General features: G+C 42.4%; 1 protein-coding gene across 1 annotated transcript; it reads left to right on the top strand.

Annotated features, from left to right (window-relative positions):
- Positions 1 to 1366: 1366 nt before the first annotated feature.
- Positions 1367 to 20691, top strand: CCNJL (cyclin J like). Its single transcript, XM_063123273.1, has 5 exons — positions 1367 to 1444; positions 15531 to 15741; positions 18248 to 18547; positions 19719 to 19878; positions 20164 to 20691. Exons 1-5 carry the CDS (start codon positions 1367 to 1369, stop codon positions 20600 to 20602), a joined length of 1188 nt encoding a protein of 395 aa, XP_062979343.1. The 3' UTR covers positions 20603 to 20691.
- The last annotated feature ends 1632 nt before the right edge of the window (positions 20692 to 22323 follow it).

The raw sequence follows: 22323 nt of genomic DNA, 5'->3' as shown, positions 1-22323 counted from the left end.
AGCCGTTCCCTTGGCGTCCAGAACCAGCAGGGATTTGGGGGAGAGGGGAGGAGGAGGCGGGGCCCTTTCCGCCTTCCACGATGCACCCTGGGGGCATGCACAGAACCTCCGCCCTTCCCTCCAGACTCCAGTCTAGCACCAGGGGCTGGGGGGGTCCTTGAATTCCGCCTCCCGCTCTGGGCTGCGGTATTTTTCCAAGCAGAAGGAGCCTGCCCGCCCGGTAGGACAAAGGCTGGCGGTCCCAAGTTGCAATCGGCAAAGGTAAACCATCAATGCGCGGGACGGGTTGGGTCCACAGTTCAGCAAAAGTTGCCAGGTGCGGAATGTTGCAAAGTTCCACGCAACTTGTAACCTAAGGATTTATTTTTAAGCTTCTGGGTGTAAAAATCGGCGCGGGGGAGGGGGTGGGGGGAATGTAGCATTTTAATTTCGCGGTTCTCTGTTGGGGAGAGGAGCCGAGAGTGGGTTGGGTCCTAATGCCCCAGAAGTACCGGGTATTTCGTGCCTTCCTGAAATCTGTTAGGAAGCAAAGCCAGTTTCCTCCTGTGAGATGTAGATTCTTGAAATGCCGTCCCCTGAGAAGGGCAGAGGTAGTTTTTTAGACAGGAGCCGCACATCTGTGGTGGCTTGCATTTATAAGGAAGCCTTCTTGTTCCCCGCCAAACGAGCGATGTTGGTTGCAGGTAAAAAGTGCTGATAAAACAGGCTGGTCGAGGTAAGATGTACTGATCAAGGTGTTTTGCCGGAATAAAACTGCATCCGTAATAATGCTTTATAAAACGGGGTGAGGAAGTCTACTGTTCCTGGAAAATTTAGCGGCTTGAGTGGTTTTCAGTCCTTCGGGGGGGGGGAGGTGCTACTGGCCACATGATGCTATGGCTGTTTTTCCTCTGTTTAAATCTCACTTGAGTGTGTGTGATTTCCGGGCCAGGGAATCTTGTCTGAAACGTCCCAACCAAAAGAACTAAGCAAGTGGATCTTATGCAAGGTTAGACGTGCTTAAGTCTGTGGGTTTCATTGGGGTTAAGGCAGGGGAGGGGAATGTGTGGCCCTCCAGATGTTGTTGGACAGCAATTTCCATCATCCCTAGCCAGTGCTGAAGGATGATGGGAGGTGCAGTGCAAGGACACCTGGAATGCCAGATGTTCCCCATCCCAGGGTTACAGCTTCCCTAACTCTGCCTAGGATGAGTTGATGAAAACATCCTTACTAGATGGTAAGTGAGAGGTAAAAACTGTAAGCACAACTTTAAGATGAGACATGATCTGTTGGCTGATTTGGCTCATGATTTCCTCTTCTCTTCTCCCCCTCCTCCACCCCTGGAATTTAGGTGCTGCCTATTTCTCCAGGCTGAATTTTTCTTTGAATGGGAAGTCTGAAGATGGAAGTGCCATGGTGGAAAGGAGACCTTGTAGCAGAGGTCCATCAGACTCTGAGGCTGAAGGTGAGGCGAAATTAGCTGCTTGTCTGTCTGTCTCCACTCCTACTGTTCTGCCTTTGCTTGATCAAAATTCGTTCTAGTGTTTAAGTCATTATCGCCAAAGGCTGCAAACCTATGCATGCTTGAGTAAGTTCCATTGAACAATGTGTGGTGGAGGAGGAGGAGGACGATAAAATACGTCTGTATCCTGCTTTTCAGAGAGATACCAACATAATGCAGCTTACACAGAATAAAGAGGTTGGACACAATCTAAATATTTGTACAAATACAGCAAAATTGAGGAAATTAAGCCAAGTTTGAGGTTGTTGAGAGTGGGACACACATATCAGCTACCTACTCAGGAAAGGCCAGTTTGAACAATAAAAAAAAATCTTTCTTAAAGACCTGCAACAATATTGTTAGATATGAAGCAGCAGTAATGGAGTTCCATAATTGAGGGGCCACCATCAAGAATGCACTGCTGCTCATCTAACTGTTTTAATGGGCAGGTACATGAGCAGAGACTCTGATGATGAACTAAATGTATGTGTATGGTCATATAAATGAAGCTGGTCCTTTAGGTAACTTAACATTTACTTTTTGAGTAAATTTGCATAGGATTTCTCGGTATGGAAGAAAGATACTAAAGACATTTTTCTTCCCTTCTTGATGAAAGCTATAATAATAATAATAATAATAATTACATGGAACACATGATTAAATATTTCATCATTCAGATGTGCTTGCCTTATGATACACTCTCTGGTTTGAGAAAACCACACACCCACACACTTTTATTTCCTAAGGTGTATTAAATGCCTTTACTACAGGCTAAACATACTGGCTGACTTTTCAGCTTTTTTGGAAGTTGTTAATGAGTCACAGTGATTACATAGTGAGTGAATATTGGAGTAGATGCCCGTTGCATTATGATCTTAGGGTTTAAAGCTGTAGAAAAACTACCCTAGTCCAAAAGGCAATTTTTAGACTCCATGGAACTAGTGGAATTTTCTGTTTAGGATCAGGCTGTAACTTGTTGGCTGCTTTTATGAAGGTGTCTACAAAGAGGCTGGGGGTGGGTGGGTTGTCACACAACTGTATCAAAGCAACTTCTCACTAGTAACTACATTGGCACATATTCAGGCCAAAAAAAATGTGTAAAAATATACATTGTTCTAGCAGGCAGGGCAATAAATAGAGAAAATGATGGGGGTGTGTGGTTAGACCTTCCCACCATTCACTGAATGAGCAGGGTTGAACAGGACTGTGCCTGCTAGGTCACTTAACTTAGCTGCTGAACTAATGTATTCATTATTATTAGTTCCTAATCCAATTTATGAGATGCCCTATAGCCCGAAGCTCTCAGAGCGACAGAATCATAGAATAGTAGAGTTGCAAGGGGCCTACAAGGCCATCGAGTCTAACCCCCTGCTCATTGCATACACAACAAAAGCAACCACAAGACTACCAATGATCAAAACCAGTAATAAAACCCATTAAAAATCTTACTTTAAAACAAGCGACAAGAATCCAGCATTTAAAAGAGATGAATAACTGAACAGCTCAAAACAGCGAAGATGATTTTAGAATGCAGCCTTATGCACATTAAGCAAACAGCCATTTAAAAGGCTTGTGTGAATAAAAAGGAATTTTCCTGGAGCCAAAAGTCAACAAAGTCGGGACCAAGCAGACCTCTCTAAGGAGGCATTCCTCAATTTCATACTAAGCACCCTGTTGTATTTCGCCAAGAATAAAATTGCTGGTGGCCCCTCCACATTCCATCTCTCCACTGGGAATTCAGTGGGGTGCATGTTTTACCCCAAGGCAAGATGCCAGACCAGATGTGCTTAATGGGAAACTAGTACAGTAAGTATCATATATTAAGTGCAGATAAGGAGGTTGTCCTGGCAGGACAGTCACTCCCATCTCAGGGTTGGACAATCTTTTTTCCTTTAGACAGCCGCGGTCCCTCAAGGGTAATCTGTCAGGTGCTTCATGTTGGTGCTGAGTGGATCCAAAACAAGTGGTCGAGTGATAGGCAGTTTGAGAGTCAATAGTGGGTGGATCACTGCTTTTTCACTTTCTGCTACCCCCTTTTCTCTCTCTCCATCTTCCTTCCCACCCAGCAGGCTGCCAGGGAAGAGAGACAGATTGTTCTTGTCAGAGACCTGAACCAATCAGGGCTTTTGAAATTGGCCTGAAGGCTGCAGGTTGCTGTCCCCTGTTCTATCTCATCAATGGCAGCAGCGGCAGGAAGCCAGGCTTCCCTATGAGACACTATGGCAGGAGGGTGGAAACACAACTCCTGTTGCTTGCGGAAGGAAGATGGAACTTTGGATAGCTATTAACTGGTTCTGCATTTAAGGTTATGGTAGTCCCAGTCTTACGTTCTGTCTGAGGTGGTTAGTGCTGTGCTGTTTCTTTCACCTGTGCAAGCTAGTCAGTAACGTCCTCTCAGATACTTAAGCTGTCATCTCATACCCGTGTGTATGTTTGTGTGCTGATGTTGGAAGATGCTGTTCTGTTAGCCTGTGTGCTCCCTGCTTTCCTAGTGAGAGAGGTTTCCTGTGTTTTGGGGGGCTGTTCCCACATCTTTGGGAAGGCATAAGAGCCGTGGTGGATCATACCAAGGCCCACCTTGTCCAGCGTTCTGTTTACACTGGCCAGCCAGCTCTCCGTGGGAAACCCGCAAGCAGGACATGAGTACAACACCAGCGTTTATGGAGTGCAGGTCTGGGCGGGAAGGGGGGATGTGTACATGTGTCGGGTGCTCAGACTTTGGGAGCAGGTTGGGATGTGTTTTCCTGCTATTTGTGTCTGTGGAGGGGTATCTGTGTGCTATTAGTGTTGTGTTCTTGAATTCACATTTATGCTTTTGGCGTGCAGGCTTGCACAGGTGTCAGGTGAGATCCCCGTTCTGGTATTGTGTAAACTTTACTCAATAAGCTGCAATGGCGCAAAGTGGAGACTAGTACACTTTCACCAATTCTAAGCCACTTAGGGTGCAGTCTTGTAGTCTGGTTTAGGACGAAGTCCTGTTGGAACACTTTGGGGCTTCCTTCTGCATCAGCATACATAAGGTTGGACATAGCCTATCCAATCGAGGTTGCAATCCTCTGCATACTTACCTGGCAGTGACATTTGTATCATGTGGAGCGAAGATTCCAAAGATGAATGTCTGAAAGTACACAACAAATACACCTTGGAGCCATGGAAGGTCAATGGTATGGGTTTTTTTGAGTGTGTCTAAACTCTCTATGTATTATTATATCTTTGCTGTGAAAACATGTCCTGTACAGCCCTTTAGGGCATAATCCTGTGCATGTTTAGACAGAAAAATGGTTGTATATTTCCCAGCAATCCCTAAACATGCACAGGATTGCACCCTTAAGATGACTTCATATTTGTGACTTAAAGGGTTCATTTAATAGGTATTTGTAACTGTAGTCTAACACCTCTTAGCTATCCTTTTTAAAGTTTATATTCCAATCTGTCCAGTGTGTTTTATGCCAGGGTTGGTCCTGATACTTTAGAAGGCATCCTTGCTGCCTTTTTTTGACCATTTGAGTTGGTCTAATTAAAGCATTGCCCTAATAAGGATTTTGTTAATGGCCATCATAGCTACCTTTGGTTGGTTGTTTCGGATTTGTTTTGGTTGTGTTTTTATTTTTGTATTGCAGTGTTTGCTACCTAGCCAATTTGTTGGAATAAGCCTTCCCCAAAACGATAAAAATACATTTTTGCAGTGAATTTTTAATTTTATTTTTCTAGATTAAGCTGTTGCGTTTTTCAAGCAAGTGTAGACAACTCCTTGGGTTTTTAAATAAAACTTGTTTTAAAACCGTGAAACCCAACAACTACATCAAAGATGGTGCCTGGCATATAGCTGAAGGCCAAATAGACCCCACTCCCCTACATCTTCCTTTTATATGCATTTTTCCATTGTTCTGCATTTTTATGCTCAAAGAGAACAAAAAGTAATCTTGGCTGGTATCGTTTCTCTCACAATATAGTTGTGTATAACTGTTTTATATAATTCAGTTAAATAAAATAATAGAAAAAGTTGTCCTCGGCCCTCCTAACCCTAGCAAATGGTGAGTTTCCTACAGAGGTCTGACTTCAACAGCGTTGCATGTTTTGTAAGTGTTCTCAGGATGTATGACACTTTTGCTGATAATTTATGCTAAGGGTGTTATGTCCAGACTTTTGTTATGTAGCATCCCTGCTCTTCTCAATTAGGCTAAGAAGGTAGTTCATCTAACCCCTACAAAAATCCTTAGAACTTTGGCAAACCAGAGAAACATGTTAAATCTTATCAAAAGGGTCACTTCACACAGATGGTTTTTCTCAGCTGGGGATGATGGGAGTTGTAGTTACAACATATACGGAGTATACCAAATTGAAGAAGGCTTCAGTAGACATTGTTTCACCCTTAATTTCCTACATGGCTTATCAAGGCATGGTGAGTAATAGGCAAGGCTGCGTTTTTTCACATAACCTTGGGACCTGTAGGGATTGTTAAAGTTTACATGGTAACTTCAAAAGTGATCCTGTGGTCATTCCAGCTAGGTGGACTGGTGAGTGAAGACATCTAGGAGCAAACAAAATAATATTAAGTTGCATCTGTGGGATAGCGATTTATATAGGCTCTTAATGCAAAATATCTGTGTGTGTGTATGTGTGTGTGTGTGTGTGTGTGTGTGTGTGTGTGTATATATATATATATATATATATATATATATATACATACATATGCACATACCGTTGTTACGTGATGTGCTCTCATTAGACCCATGTACAAACTTGCACACGTTCTAATGAGACTTACACCCACTTATAAGGAATCTTTTGACATTGGCAATAGAGCGTCTGGGGCTAAGTAAGGCAATTCTTACTCAAGAAACTTACAGCACTGAAGGGGATAACGCCACAGTGGCACATTTATTGAGGCTGAAACAAATACAAAGGCACAAGCTAGTTTGGGGGAAATTAGCTGAGCAAGTAGAAGCTTAGAAGCAGTTTCAAGACTGAAAAATAGACTTTTTGAGACTTAAGAGCATACACACAGAGACAGCAGGGGAAAGAGTAGAGGGAATCTTTAAATGCAATATACCTTTCCTTGGGCTGCAGCCCTTTCCTGTAGAGCAGAACTGGAGAGCATTGCAACTCTTAGTCTTAGGTGAAGAGGAAAAGAAGACAGCGAGGCAAAGCTCACACCCATCACTCGCAAGCTGGAATGTGTAGTCTATTCTGTGCTTCTGGTTCAAAAGGGAGAGCTAGCTAGCCTTTTTCTTCCCCCTCACTTGAGGGTTTTTGGATGATCTTATCTAAAGATCTGCTTGCTATGGGAACAAAAGAGGGTGATTTGGGATGATGGCTGTACTTGATGCAGCCTGAAGTTCAACAACAGAGCTACATTAGCATGTGTATGACCAGGTAAAACTCTTGCCATCCATCATTCATATTCTGCTTAGTTTTACCCCTACCTTTGTCTCTGGGGAATGCATTTGAAGAAGTCTATCAGGAAATGATTACTTGACCTAGGCCTTCTGTGAATGCTCTCAATCTGTAGTTGGGGTTTTGGGTCATTTCAAAATGGAGTCTGTACTGCTCACAGAAGCTACCTTGTAACAACTCCCCCCCCCCCTGTTGTTGACAAGCCAATCTTATTGGTGGCGTCATCACAACAATTATACAGGTTGGAACTGGAGACTTATTTCACTGGTCTAGAATCATAGTAACTACTCTTTCTAATTAGACTTTATAGCCAATTAGAATTTATCTTTAAAACAGGATACAGTATTGCAAAAACATGTTCATGCTGAAAACACAAAAGTGATAATCTGGCAATACACAATACTACTAACAGTATAAAAACTCTGGTACTTAAAAACACTCTTTCTGAGGTGGGGAAACACATTCTATATGATTCTTTAATTTTTGCTTATTGCTTATGTGTGCCTGCACATGTATGGTGATTAGCTGGTGGAGGGAATGGAAGAAGGGTTGAAAGTACTAGGATAGACAAAGACACTTGCTCTTAAGGAGGGAGCATGGGGTAAACTTCACAATTTACACTATAAACATTTTGGGAAAACAACAATTGGAAGAGAGCACATCTTTCTTTATACAGGAGTAAAACAATTTCACTCAAAGTACTATTTTTATTCAGCTGAGATATCAGTTCTTGATGGGACTGAAATTTCTAGAGCTTCTTCAAAAACAAGTCTTCTTGCTGGGTTCAACGGTAACTAAGTTATCTGGAATGCTGCTTACAGTCTATTGTGGGTCTTCTTGCTGAGTTAAGCAAATAGTCTATATGGAATTATTGGACAGCTGCTTGTTTTTGGGCTCTTGTAGTCTTTGGACGCTGGAAGACTACTGCAATTGATGTCATCTGGACTCTGGTCTTCTGTACTGCAGTTCATCTCGGTTCCATCTTTCATTATTAATTTTTTGAGAGGCCTGCTTGCATCTCTTTAGGGTTATGATGGTGTTGGCAAAAACCTGCATATTGGAAATTAACTATAAAGAGGTGTGGACTCTGCTGGATGAAGAGCAATAACAAAACAACTATGTACATGAATCTGTGCATTTTTTTCCCTTAAGATTTAGGGGCTAAGTTTTCACTCTGCACATGCTCTTGGCTAGTCTGCCAAGGGCTAGTTAAAGCTGAGTTAAACTTTCAATCAGGGGGCTTTGGGGGTGGCAGCATTTCTTGTTCTTTAAACATACCTGTATGGCTGGCTAGAATAAAGAAAACTAAAGCAATTACTCTGAAAGTTACTGGTGCTCTGTGTGCAAAGCTTGACTGAGTAATTGCAATTGAAAAAGGCCAACAGTCAGGGGGCTTTACTTTCCATTCTTTGGATTGCAAGCTATGGACACTCTCAGCTGGTGGCTACACTTTGAGACTATTTGGTAGATTAGAGAGAAAACTAGGTTAATTTTTAAACTTAATTCAGGTTTCAGGTAGACTCTTCTTGCCGCTGGAGGCTCTATTTTTAAAGTTTTTCTGGAATGAACAGGCTGCTTATCAGGAAGCAACAGCTGGTTTGCAAACAACATTGTCTTTATTTGGCTTTATATTTCTAATTTCTACTTCTGAGCATGCCACAGGAGTTTCTTTACAACTTGGCATGGCAGAAACATTCAATTGGGTTTTCTCTTGAACTTGAGATTGAATTGGGAGAGCTTTTAAAACTGGTTGTTCTATGGGCTTACTTGTCTCTGGGAGCGAAGCTTCAATTTCTCTAGCTGAGGGAAAAATTTGTGCTCCAGACACAGCAAGAGATTACTTGGGAGAGGTTTCTGGGGCAGTTACAGTATTGCTTCTCTCTGCGGCTAAAGTTTTAGGGTGAGTCTGGATTTCTGTTTGCTGCTTTGGGGAGTCTCTTTCTGATCTTTTAGATTCTTTCTCTAGCAGCAATTGTGAACTCACAGTCTCTCTTGTCTTTTCTCATTTCTGTTGTTGGTTGGGCTAAGTATCCCTGGTTCCCCACTGTAACCCTGGCAGGGGGCATCCTCTGAGCATTACACTGAGGCTTAGCATTTACTTGAGGATGTCCATGGGGAACCGGGCCTCCCTATGGTGCTGCACACACTTCTCTTAAGACCTGCTTTTGCTCAGGGGTCTGGTGGTTGGTGTCAGTGACTGGAGCTAACTGGTATTTAGCTTTTATCCCTTTTAACAATTCCCAAACTTTAGACAAGACTTCTGTTGGCTGCTTGTCATACTTATTCATATCTTCTCCTAAAGAACGGAGTTCGTTCCATAGGAAACATCTGTATGGATCTAATTTTCTTTCTGAGGGCTCTGGTTCTAAAAGTCTCTGCCTATTGCTTCTAGCTGCTTGGGCGCACTGCCACTCAGCTGGATTTGCTGGCTAAGGCACTTGGTACTTGGCACGAGGATTGGGACCCATGTTCTGTTTGGAAATAACTGAAGAATGGGGCCCAGTGTTGGCATAGGTTACTGCCTGCACTGGCTCTAAGTGTGCTTTTTTGCTATGGGAGGGCTTATTTAAGGTGCTAAAAGTCTTTAGCAGTTCAGAGGCTCGCAAGATGATACAAGACAATTCATCCCAAGACAAGGCACTTGGCTCTATGGCACCTAAAGTCATCTTTGTTTGACCATTCAGTCCAGAATACAGGGGAGACTTGAACTCAGCTACGTCATAGTTCCACACTGCATTTCTATTGACTTGAATGCTCTGCACTTTTCTAGAAAGGAAAGCTAGTAATTTCTTTCTACTTACATATGCTTCTGGGAGTTCTCCATGACTTTGTATCTCTAAGTAGAAGGTTTGGTCTAGGTCCTGACAAGGAAGGAGGGTTTTAAGAACTACTCTCATCCACTCTTGGCAATTGGCATTTCTGAGGTTGTTCATGTTGATGCTGTGTTCTAACACTGCAGCATCTCCTGGGGAGGCACTAATCTTTACTAATTGGGTCAAGTCTACTGCATCTACAGTGGGATAGCTTTGCCAGACCTTGGCTAGCCATGCTACAACTGTATCTCTATTGAGGGAGCCCAATTGGTCGGCAATGGCTTTGGTAGGAGTCCATTGACTGGCCTCCATGATGGTTTCTTTAGAAGTCCTGCCATTGGCATGGGTTCTCTCTACAACTTTGCTTGTGACTGGGGCCATGGGCTGAGGATCCTGGGCTAACTAGACTTTCTGGCCAGGTTTGTAGGGGTGCTGAACTCTCTGTTTGGGTAGGAGGGAACAGTTCATAATCTTCTAGCCCTTCAATTTGCACAGCGGCAATTACACGTTGGTGCACTTTCAGCTTTGCTTTTAATGTTTGGATCTGCTTCTCACAGTGCTCATGACTAGTTCTTGCTTTGGCTTGCCGATTTTGATCTGCTAGGAAGCGGGTGGTTGCTTGTGCTTGGTCTAGCTGAGCTTGGAGTTTGCTCAATTTAAACTGGGCTTGCTCTGCTGCTGCTTTACATTGATCTCATTTTCTTGGGTATCTTTGATGAGAGCTGCTATTTTAACATGTTCCGCTACAGAATCACACTCCATTCTTTCTACTCTGTTTGCTAAAATTTGATTTTTCTTCTCTAATTTTGTGCACTTTTCTTTGTATGCTTCTGCTTGCTGTTTCCAGTTTTTAACTGAGCTTTGTATATCTAGACATGTACACCACAATGCCCAAGCGGCAAGAGCCTCCTTTTGGATGCCACGAGGTAATTGCTTTGTATACACATCTGCATAGGCCTCGCACATTGTTTGAACTGGATCCTCAGTTTTAAAACATTCTGGTTTCCATGGGCAATTACCTTTCTCCATCACCCACTGTTGCAGTAGGACTTTGCACTTTCTCGTTTGAGGAAAGATTCTCCCTTGGGAGATATCTTCTCTCTCTCTTGAAATGCTACTGATATGGTGTACTGTGCACTCTCCATGCTACAACTATTATGCAACAGATTCCTACTACCATTGTGGCTGTGATGGACTCCCATGAAGGGTGGGCCAAATCTATGTATTGCTGCATCTTTGCAATCTGGTTTGCTACTCCCGACTTTGCTTGCTTGACTGCTGACTATGCTCACTGCTTCACTAAACTGTGTTCTGTGGGTAGCAGAGACTTGTCCTAGTCTCCCCCCATTGCTACTCTGATTGAGCTAGAATTGCTATTCTCAAAAGTCCCTGGACTGTGCGCTTTTCCTCACGCTACTTCCAAGACTACTCAAGCAGACTTCTGTATGGCAGCAGAATCTACAGCAAAATGTGGTCCCTTATTGTGTTCATCCCAACACCTTAAGGCAACTCAACTGTGGCTTTGGCTTGAGTGTAGAGAGGATTGCTCGCCCTGTCTTTAGGACGAAATCTCAAACTACTGCTCCCCAGAACCAAACTAAAACTCTGCAGGATTATGCAAACCTAGTAAAACAATTCTAGCAATTCTAATTTTTGCAGTTCTAAAAGCAGTTTCTAAAATCACAGTTCTAGCAAACATTTAGGCTAAGCAAAACATTTTGCATGCAATACTACTTCAAACACATTGGTGTTACCCAGCACTGGAAACAGAAAACAGGAAAACATTCATACAGTAAACCTTTCACTAGAATCCCTTCTTGCCAAAACTACTCTATGCTAACGTGTGTATGAACAGACACATGTCTGCCCGCATTCTCCACCAGATCTGTTACGTGATGTGCTCTCATTAGACCCATGTACAAACTTGCACACGTTCTAATGAGACTTACACCCACTTATAAGGAATCTTTTGACATTGGCAATAGAGTGTCTGGGGCTACGTAAGGCAATTCTTACTCAAGAAACTTACAACACTGAAGGGGATAACGCCACAGTGGCACATTTGTTGAGGCTGAAACAAATACAAAGGCACAAGCTAGTTTGGGGAAAATTAGCTGAGCAAGTAGAAGCTTAGAAGCAGTTTCAAGACTGAAAAATAGACTTTTTGAGACTTAAGAGCATACACACAGAGACAGCAGGGGAAAGAGTAGAGGGAATCTTTAAATGCAATATACCTTTCCTTGGGCTGCAGCCCTTTCCTGTAGAGCAGAACTGGAGAGCATTGCAACTCTTAGTCTTAGGTGAAGAGGAAAAGAAGACAGTGAGGCAAAGCACTCACCCATCACTCGCAAGCTGGAATGTGTAGTCTATTCTGTGCTTCTGGTTCAAAAGGGAGAGCGAGCTAGCCTTTTTCTTCCCCCTCACTTGAGGGTTTTTGGATGATCTTATCTAAAGATCTACTTGCTATGGGAACAAAAGAGGGTGATTTGGGATGATGGCTGTACTTGATGCAGCCTGAAGTTCAACAACAGAGCTACATTAGCATGTGTATGACCAGGTAAAACTCTTGCCATCCATCATTCATATTCTGCTTAGTTTTACCCCTACCTTTGTCTCTGGGGAATGCATTTGAAGAAGTCTATCAGGAAATGATTACTTGACCTAGGCCTTCTGTGAATGCTCTCAGTCTGTGGGTGGGGTTTTGGGTCGTTTCAAAATGGAGTCTGTACTGCTCACAGAAGCTACCTTGTAACACCGTGCAGTTTGCAGGTCTTTCAGTATGATTTTTAAGCCTGCTTTTTTGTGTCTTCCCACTGCCTTGTATCCAATAATCCATTTTGTGTTCAATAATTTTACATTAAAACATCATTGTTACATTAATCCTGTCCAGCCTAACCAACATAATCTTGTTCTAATAATCTGTAAGTAGTTTCAGATTTGTACAATAAGAGTCTCTCCCCCCCCCCCCCACATTCTGTAGTGGCATCTCTTCCCTTGCACATTTTCATATCCTTTACTGCTCAGTTTTTTCTCTCTCAAATGTTGCAGCTTTGTTCCAAAATCATATCACTTGGAATAAGTGGTGGGCAATATATTACACAGCATGTGACCATTCCAATGTTGTCCTTACTTCGTACTATATATTGAAGCTACCATCAAATAAGGAGCATACATTGCTTAATGGCTCCCAAATTGTTTACACTTTGAATGTAATGTTTGGCCTCTTCCACCTCCAGAAGGCGGAAGGTGTTGTTTGGTTTATTTTATCCTAAGCAAACATTCAAAGAAACTTCTGATTGAAGACTCTCCCTGTGGATCCAATTCCACAGGGGCATTTCTCTGATATCTAAAAGGTTATGCATATATTCAGTGGGGTGTATTTATGGAGCAAAGGCAGGCTGACACAACTGACGCGGTCCTGCACTTGCCGTATGACACATGTACACACTTTGCAGAATGTGTGCAGAGGCCTTTACTTGTCATGGAATTAAGGTTGCAAGGCCTATTTGTTTTCAAAACTGACGTCTATGAAAGAAAAAGCATACTAGACCACCAATATTGTGCTTGCAGTTTTCTGGATAGTACTACTTTGCCATGTTGCATTGTGAATCCACGTACTTAAAACGTCTTGAGAAAAATCATGCTCAAGTGGTGTATCTTAAAAATGAAAAGCTTCCTAGTTTTTATTATAGTTCCTGTCATCCATTGAGTGTCCTGTCTGGGGTTGATGGGAGTTGTAACCCAACATATCTGGAGGTCACCAGGTTGAGGAAAGCTGCTAAATGAGTTTGGTTGTCATTGAAGAGTTCTGTTCATTTGATGGATGTAAGGGTGACTTTTGAATTGTACAGTGAGTATTGTAGAACTTTTTCTTAAACTAGAAAATTATGGTGGTTTGGGTTTAGGCAACTTTTCTGTAAAATTGGATAATTCAAAATCCAGTTCCATTTTTATTTTCTAACAGAGTCAAAAGTTGTAAAGTAGCCCATCCCTGAGTGACCTGTTTTGACTTTAAAAAAAACCTCGATGAGAAAGCAGCTGAGGTCAAATGAAATGTGTTTGTCTCTTGAACCAAGACTTCCTGGTGCTGTTGAATTGTCACGATAGTTTGGAATGGATCTGGCGTCCAGATAGATAGTTAAGTGTGTTTGTCTGAGGAAATGGGTCCTCTTCACCATTGCTTAAATATTTACGTTGCAGTTCCTTATTCAAGAGGCCTTGTCTTGCCGTTGGGAACTGGCTGGCTTCTCTTTTACACAGGAATTCATCCATCTCTTTTTAATGTAGTGGATCAGAAGGTGGACTATACTTTTAAACATCAAAACTGGATTATAATCTGATTTGTGCATATTTTTAAAAAATAACATCCACACAGCCGTTGAATTGTTTCAAACTCTTAAACTAGAGGTTCCTAACTGCTTTGCTTAGAGAGCCAACATGCTTCCCCAAGCTGCTGTAAGCCTCAGAAAGGGCTTCTAGCAAATGGAGGCTTCCCTCCCAGGGCTAATAGTGGTTTTAGAAGGGTGGTTTTACTTTATTTATTTACAATATTTATATACCGCTCCCCATTCAGAATTTCAGAGCTGTGGACAAAATAAAATAGAATAAAAACACATTAAAAGTACATTTTAAAAGAATAGTTATTTATTTACAATAAACCACACTGCGGGGCAAGTTTAAAAACCCGATCTTGGTCCCATTCTTGCTCGGGAAGGGGACACAGCTGCTATGTGAACAGGAAAACCTAGGAACACAATAATAATAATAATAATAGGTTGCGTTCAATCAAATTAGTATCTTATTTAGTTTGGCCTTAAACAGCCACTACTGAATCTAAATCACTGGAGGGATGGTGAGGCCCACCCCATCAAGGGCCTGTTACCCCTCAAGGGTCTGTTGCACAATACATCTTTGTGGTTTCCCCCCACCCAAGTCCCTACATTTATGGCGACGCACAGGACACATTTTCAAAATATTGTGCCCATGGGGCCAAGAAGGTTGGAGGTCCCTGCTCTGAATATCCTGTTGGATTAAAACTTTGTTACAAATGTTTGGATGAAGCAACCATACATGAAACTGGAAATGTCTATGTGTAGTTCTGATGTTGAAAAGTCTATGTACAATGTTTTTAAAATTGGGCCGCTTTCAATTCTAATTTTGCTAGGGCCACCAAATATCACAATGATCATGTGTAACTCTATTTTAAAAAACTGTGCAAGACCTCACTTAGTGCTAGAAATCAGGGCAATTCAGTTGACTGGATAAATGATACATGGGAGTCTGACTTCTTCCCCCTTCCTATACATTCCCAAATAAATCTGCAATGGGGCGGTGGGGGGTTGCTGCTGTGTTGTGTGGCTTGGTAACAACTTCTTGCAAATCAAAGGTTATGTTTTTCTTTTCTTTTTTATTTGCTTTCATAGTTGAAAATTGTGAGAATTCCCCTTAATCAGATCACCCATCAAAATGGGCTTATAAACTATCACAGTCTCTTTCAAAAAATATTTCCATAAACAATGTTTGTTCATCTGAGCCATGATCGTATCTGCCTTGATATGGGACATGGTAGCTGATGTAGCTTTATCCTTCTTTTTTAATCCCCCCCCCCGCCCCCGCCAAAAAAAATTCCGCTTGACCTGCAAAGTATGGATGGTTGGAGCAAACATCTTGGACAACATCTTGGATTGTCCTCCAGTATGAGAGCTGGGTCATTTTTTATTTCTTTTTGTTGCTAAGCACTTGCCAGAACAGGTGGCAGATGCTGATCCTGGTATTCTGGCTATTGAAATGGATATTCATTTTAACAGCCCTTCTTTCCCGCTCTTTGTGTGTTGCCATAGGAGCTGAAACTTCCCGTGTACAAGGCCCATTCTCCACAGATCGGGATGCGGCGTTACTTTGCTGACCTCTTGGCTATCATCAGCAACCGCTGCCGACTCTGCCCCACAGCCCGGCACCTGGCTGTCTACTTGCTGGACCTCTTTATGGACAGCTATGATGTGGCTGTCAAACAACTCTATGTCATCTCTATCGCTTGCCTTCTCCTTGCAAGTAAGTACTCTTAGCTACTGATGCTTAAATGTTGCAATTGTATGTGTGTGTGTTTAATGTTACTTTTATTGTTTGTTAAATTTCATGTTTATAATGTCAGTGACTATATAGAAAATATTACAACTTTTCAACTTGGCAAAACATAAACATTGCATTAGAAATTGAACTCCAATTAACAGGATTCACAGGAGATTCTGTATATTAATAACCTTATGTTTGTCCACAGAAGTTTATTGAGGATTTAAAATTTAGTTGAAATCTAAATATATCATTCCATATCTGTCCATGAGATACTGGTGGTTTTCTCTGGGAATCTTGTTTGGTAATAAAATCAGTACGCTTATACCAAATTGTATGGAAGGTGTCCGATTCTTTTTGTTGCCTTTGTGCCTTTATCAAAATTTTCAGCTAACACCTTATTCCAAAGATACTTATACCACACGACCATTGACAGATCTGTAGATTTTCTCCAATTCTTTGCTATTAGTTGATGGGATGCCACCATTACAAAAGTCAGCTTTTCTTTGTCTGATAGTTGTTAATTAGGGCCTCTAAAGATTGATAGCAATTGTTAGTGGTTTGCTAGGAGGGGGAAACTAATCTTTTTGTTTACTACAGTCTTCCCCAGTTGTAGTCTATGCTGGCTAGAGATGATGGGAGTTATAGGCCAAAACATCCGGAGGGCAGATGGTTGGTAAGGCTATAGGCTGTAAGGCTGGCCTACTGAATGCACTGAGAAAGCTAATGGAAACTCTGCATATTATGCAAATGTTAATAGATCGTTGCTTTTAATACAGAATATCGGCAGCCTCTGCTCACTTTTCTTATGGCAATGTCCTCAGCTTTTGCTTATACAGGGAGGATTCTGGAAGTTACAAACTGTTTTCCAGGACATCTGCTACAGAGTGTTGTAGGTTCCATGTGGTGCCCTTTAAATGTTGCTCTAATGCCAAAGGAAGCACTTTTCTGTTGATTTGCCTCATATACTACTGTGACATTTTAAAAGTCTGTAATCGTTAGGGCAGAGCCAAACATGTGGGTCTTTGAACACAATGCTAGAACTATTGAAGGAGCCAGTGTTAACATACCTTACACAGAATTCCTGTAACATCTTAAAGGACCCCTTAGGCTCCCTGTCATGTAGTACTTTGCACCAGAACAGAAGCTTTTGCTAGCTAGTTCTTGAACCATGGCCCTTCCCATGTACTTGCCTAACCTTCCACCCACAGTCATGACCTCTGGGTGCTTTTGGCAGTCGAGTTTCATGCCAATTTGAGAAAGCACAGGTGTCTGTTTTTCCATAAGGCTAATGGCCTAATAAAGCTTTGTGTGAGGGAGAAAATAAATAAATAAATTGGAACCAACTCCTGGGGTCTTTTAAGCCAGTGTTAACAATTCTAACAGCAAGTTGGAAAAATAATTGTAGGGGAATTAACCTGGCCAAGCTAGTTCTTGGTCAGGCTCTATTCTTGACTACTTCATGTTTGCAGTGTTTATCCTATTAGTATGTGCTGTCCAAAACTGCTACAGACACAGAATTTGTCTTTGACAATGGTACATAAACCTAGCAGTAGCAATCTCTACTGCTGAATCTCTGAATTCTGTATTTTTCAACATTGGTGTCTAGCTGATTCGCAGACCAATAGGATCTGGGTAAACCCAGGTGAAAATTATAAGTTGTTCTTCCCTCTCAATCAGCAGATTTAAAGAGGAAGAGGGCATATTTGGACAGCGGAGCACTCTGTCCTCCTTCAGATTTGCCAGCTGAGAGGGGAGAAGACTCTATTGGTCTCTTTGAACAAATAAAAAAAAATGGGCCTGTTCAGACAATATGCTAAGCCACGGTTAGGCCGTTATTCCTTTTGCAGCAAATGGTTAGTGAGCATGTTTGAAACCATGGTTATGTAGCCCCCAGGGTTAGGAATGGTTCACACGATGCTCTAAGCCATAATGTTTAACTCAAAATGCTTAACCACTGTGGCTTGGCGTGTCATCCGAACAGGGTCGTTGTGTTTTTTAAAGCAATGGCTGTAATGAGACAGAAATTGCAGAGACTAGCAAACAGGAGGTAAGGAGACTGTTGCCTAGCCTGTGTCAGAAGTCCGAACAAAAATCAGAACCTAGAAAGAAAAGCCACTGCTCCTAAGTCTAAGCTTGGGAGCCACTGATTAACTCTGCTCTGGTATGGAAGGCAGGGCCAAGACTGAGCCAGGTTCCTCCCCTTCTTGGTGGATACAAGTCTGATCTGATTGGCCCTACTTTCCACAGAAGTGGGAATTAACCCTTTCCATCCCTAGCTGACCAGGACACCACTTCATGGTAATTTTTGTGAACCGCCCAGAGAGCTTCAGCTATTGTGCGGTATAAAAATGTAATAAATAAAATAAATAAAATAATAAAAATAACTCCAACTCTCTTTTTCAACATTCATTTCTAGCTGATTCCAGACCAATGAAGTCTTGGTAACCCAGGTGGGAATAATGGCTTGTTCTTTCCTCTCAATAAGGCAAATTTGAAGAGAAGGAGGACAGAGTGCCCAAACTGGAACAGCTGAACAGCTTTGCATGCTTATGCAACCTTGACTTGGTGATCACGAAGAAAGACCTGCTGAAGATGGAACTGTTGCTCCTGGAAAGTTTTAACTGGAATCTGTGCTTGCCGACCCCAGCGCACTACATTGATTACTACCTCTTCACCTCGGTTAGCGGGAGTGATCTACACAATGGCTGGCCCATCACATCCGTGGCCAAAGTCAGAGCTTTCATGGAGAAATACACTCACTATTTCCTAGAAGTCTCACTGCAAGGTAATGTCTTGATCTACATGTCAGAGGAAGGCAAGAGCTGTTTAACTCCCAGGCAGATCAGCTTTGCACTCGCCTCATAGGATGACTGCATGGATTGGAAATATGGGGGGGGGGGGCAGGGAGATGTCAAGTGGAATGAAAACACCACTAAAGCAGGGGTACAGAAGTTCTTGCAGCCCGAGGGCCAAAAATCCAGTTAAGTGAAGCTTTCAGGAGCCACATTCCAGTGGTGGGCGAAGCCAAAGAAAAAAGAGGCAGGACCTAAGTATCAGGTTACTTTAACTTAAAGCTGACTGCCAGGAACTAAGGCTTAGGAGAGGTATTCCAACCTTTTAGAATGGGGGAGAGGGACACTGCGCAAAAGCTGAGAAACCACTAAACAATCAGTGATGGGGGGGTAAAGGGGAAATGAGGATCGGCCTCCTCCCTCTCCCCCCCCCCCACTTCTGGGCCTGCAGTTCTGCATTTCTGCACTAAAAGGTTTGCCCCACTTTAGAAACCTGTAGGCACTGGTAGGGGAAGTGAGAGTGGAATCCTTTCACCCCTAGGATTTAACTTGGAGCTAGGCATACCTTGGATCCAGATAACTCACATCACTGGCTTAAAATCCATGCCTGCTGCTCCTTGATCCTGTGCAAAAACAACAACAACCCATCTGAGCTTCTAGATCTTGGGCTGGCAAGCTTTTGCCCCCTCCTGTGGAAGATGCAAGTTCGAGAACCGCCGGAAGGCTCATTTTCTCAATGCTGCCTGAACTGAGGCAGGACATAAAATCCAACACATGATATTTTGTTCTTAAAGCTGATCGTGTGTATGTGTGTTTGTTTAAAAGTAAATCCCCCTGAGTTTAACAGGATTTGGTTTTCTGGTAAGTGTGCTTACGACAGCAGCCTTAAACAGTCTGGGATCCAGAGGCAATGGCAAATTAAATACCTATGTAAGTGCACCCTTCCAAGCCTGAGTTATTGACCATAAAGTTTGCATTGCACACCAAGAGGCTACAATAGATCTACTGGTGTTGCTTACAAGAAATACTGGCCTATGTTAATTCATGCTCTCTTAGGCCAAAGCTGCTTTTCTGACATCTTAGTTTACAGCTAGACGTTGGTCAAGATCGCTCCTTATGGATTGGAGGTGCTTAAGGCCTATCTTGTGATTCTTTTTCTTCCAGATCACGTTTTTCGCTCCTTTCGGCCATCTCTGGTTGCTGCCGCTTGTGTGGCTGCCTCGCGCATCTGTCTTGAGATCTCTCCCTCTTGGACCACACAGCTCCAGCTGTTGACGTGTTATTCCTGGGAACATCTTGCTCCATGCATTGATCTCATGCTTATGTAAGTTTGGAACAAAAACAGGCCACCTGATTTTTGTTAATTCAAACAGGCCCTCTGATCTTTGGTGTGGCTTCTGGAAACTTGATCCCAATGTTTTCCATGTCTTTGCTTTAGGATTTATTTATTTTCAATCATAGACCCCCCCCCACTCCACTCTGAAAATAGGGGAACGGGTTGAGTTAACACTGCTTCTGCAAATGCTATTTACTCAGTTCTCATTTTAGTTTTCTGACACAAGATCTGTCTTTAGTGTGGATTTTTTTAAAACTTGTTTTTCTCTAACAGAGCTCATGATAAGGACGTCAAAGAAGCCAGTAAAGACAAAGATCATGCAACACTATTGCAGCCAGAGCAGCAAGTTGTGGAAAGCATCACCATCCAGACCCCAACTCAAGTTCTCTTTCAGCAGTCGCGATATCACCCCATGGCTCAACACTCTGCTGTCCTTTCCCAGTTCTATTCTCCGATACAGGATCTGTGCTCAGCTTACCGGGACTCTTTACAAGCTCCTCGATCTAGTGGCCTCGCCTCTGGGAGTAGCAGTTCGTTGCATTCATACTCTGCCTTACAGGCCAGCTTTCAGCCCGTTCTGCAAACCATTCAAGGGCCTATCACGATGCAGGTTGCCTTTTCGACAGAGCCTAGGCACTGCCTCTCCCTGACCTATGGCAGTAGCTATTTCAGTGAGCATCATTCGTACACAACCGGTTGTTTTGAGGGCTGAGTACGTGGCAAAGAAAGGCAGCAAGAAGGAGCAGTACGTTTTGAAAGCAAAATGCTGGTGGCATCTAAACTGAATTGCTCTTGCCAGGAGAAAAAGGGACTCTGTGAAGGGAACCGCTTGCAAATAGCTCAGACAGAACAAATCCATAATTGAAACTGGTTTTAACTTAACAGAAAGCAATACTTTCACGAAGGAAAGGCAAAAAATATACCTCAGATTTAAGACGCTACTTTTGCAGAATTGACTTAATGAAAAGAGGGATATGGGCACGTCCACCACCACCACCCTGTTTGTTTGTCCATAAAATGCTGTTAAAAAAATTTCTTTGAAAAAGGGAAATCTGGAAAAAGGACTGTCATCATATATTCTTGTTATAAGATGCCTTCCCCATGAAACCTGTTTAGGTTTGCAGTTCTCTACACTGGAAGCTTTTGTTGACACTTAACAAGGCTTGTCGTCTTGTGATACCTCTCAAACTATCTGTGGAAAATTTTATGAAGAATGTGCCTTGCCTTGCTTTCACCGGAATGTTACTAGAATAAGAAGTTAAACTTGAACACCTACGCAAAGAGTCATCAACCACTTTTGCCTTAAAATCTCTTTAGTGATCTGGTGAAGCATTGGTAGTCAAAACAGCATTTGGGCCTCATGTTTATAGTATTTTTCCTCAAATGCAATCTTAAATTACCTCTAAATATTTAAGATGCTGCTGCCTTAAATAATGAATTATCATTTGTTGGGAAGACTTGTTTTACAATTTATATCAGGGATTAATGTTTACTTGAAACAATTCATTGTAAAAAAAATCTTAACATTTGAGAGAATTGCTGCCATTTAACGTAGTATGTTAGGTCTTGCCGTCTGAGTTAGTAATGGTAAGATAGATAAAAATGTATGTGGAAGGGGTGTTTTGTCTTCTGTTTTTTTTTTAAGGATTTTTTTTAAAGATTCATGGGTAAGAGATTCTAAGGTGATATTAGAAACTGCACAGACTTAAAAGTTGAGGTCCTTGAACCACAAACTCCGGAATAATCATATAGACGCCCAGGTTAAACAGCTGTGCATTATCTCCTATGGCAGGGGTGAGCGACTTGTGGCACGCCATATGTTTTGGCCTACAGCTCCCATCAGCCTTGGCCAGCATAGACAATGGTAAAGGATCATGGGAGTTGGAAGCTAAAACACCTGGAGGGCCACAAGTTGTTCATCCTTTGCCCTATGAAGTTAATGTAAAGTAACATTAGGCTACAGTTTAGTTTAAAAACCACAATACAAAGCGGAGACCAACTGGCAAGTTTTTAAATGTCCTGATCACTTAACAGAGAGACAGTTTCTGCTTTTGTTAATCCAAAGGGCTTTTTTCCCCCAGTTCTGAATATGTTATTTGGGAGCGAACCACACATAATGGGGAAAAGCAAAGGGTTCCCAACTCCCATGTGTGTGTTTTTTCCCTGTAAAGCAGGAGTGGGCACCTTACAGGTGAAAATATCTGGCAGGTCACAACTCCCATAATCGCTTCCCATTGGATATGCTAGCTGGAGCTAATGGGAGTTATAGGGAAAAATCTGGAGGGTCACAGGTTGCTCAGCCCTGTTGTAAAGCAAACCCTGAGGCAGGGCTGGGTAGGAAGGAGTGCTTAGACCCCCCCCTCCTCCCCCACCCTCTCTCTCTCTCACACACACACACACTTTTTCTGCAAATGCTTCCCCCGGGACATTTAG

Source organism: Elgaria multicarinata, chromosome 3, assembly GCF_023053635.1.
Source record: "Elgaria multicarinata webbii isolate HBS135686 ecotype San Diego chromosome 3, rElgMul1.1.pri, whole genome shotgun sequence".
Taxonomy (NCBI): domain Eukaryota; kingdom Metazoa; phylum Chordata; class Lepidosauria; order Squamata; family Anguidae; genus Elgaria; species Elgaria multicarinata.
This window is presented reverse-complemented; position numbering and strand designations above follow the sequence as displayed.

Coding starts and splice junctions, on each gene's coding strand:
- CCNJL (XM_063123273.1), top strand. CDS start 1,367: ATGGGAAGTCTGAAGATGGAAGTGCCATGGTGGAAAGGAGACCTTGTA. Junction 1,445..15,530: donor ATCAGACTCTGAGGCTGAAG/GTGAGGCGAAAT, acceptor GTGTTGCCATAG/GAGCTGAAACTTCCCGTGTA. Junction 18,548..19,718: donor CCTAGAAGTCTCACTGCAAG/GTAATGTCTTGA, acceptor TTTTTCTTCCAG/ATCACGTTTTTCGCTCCTTT.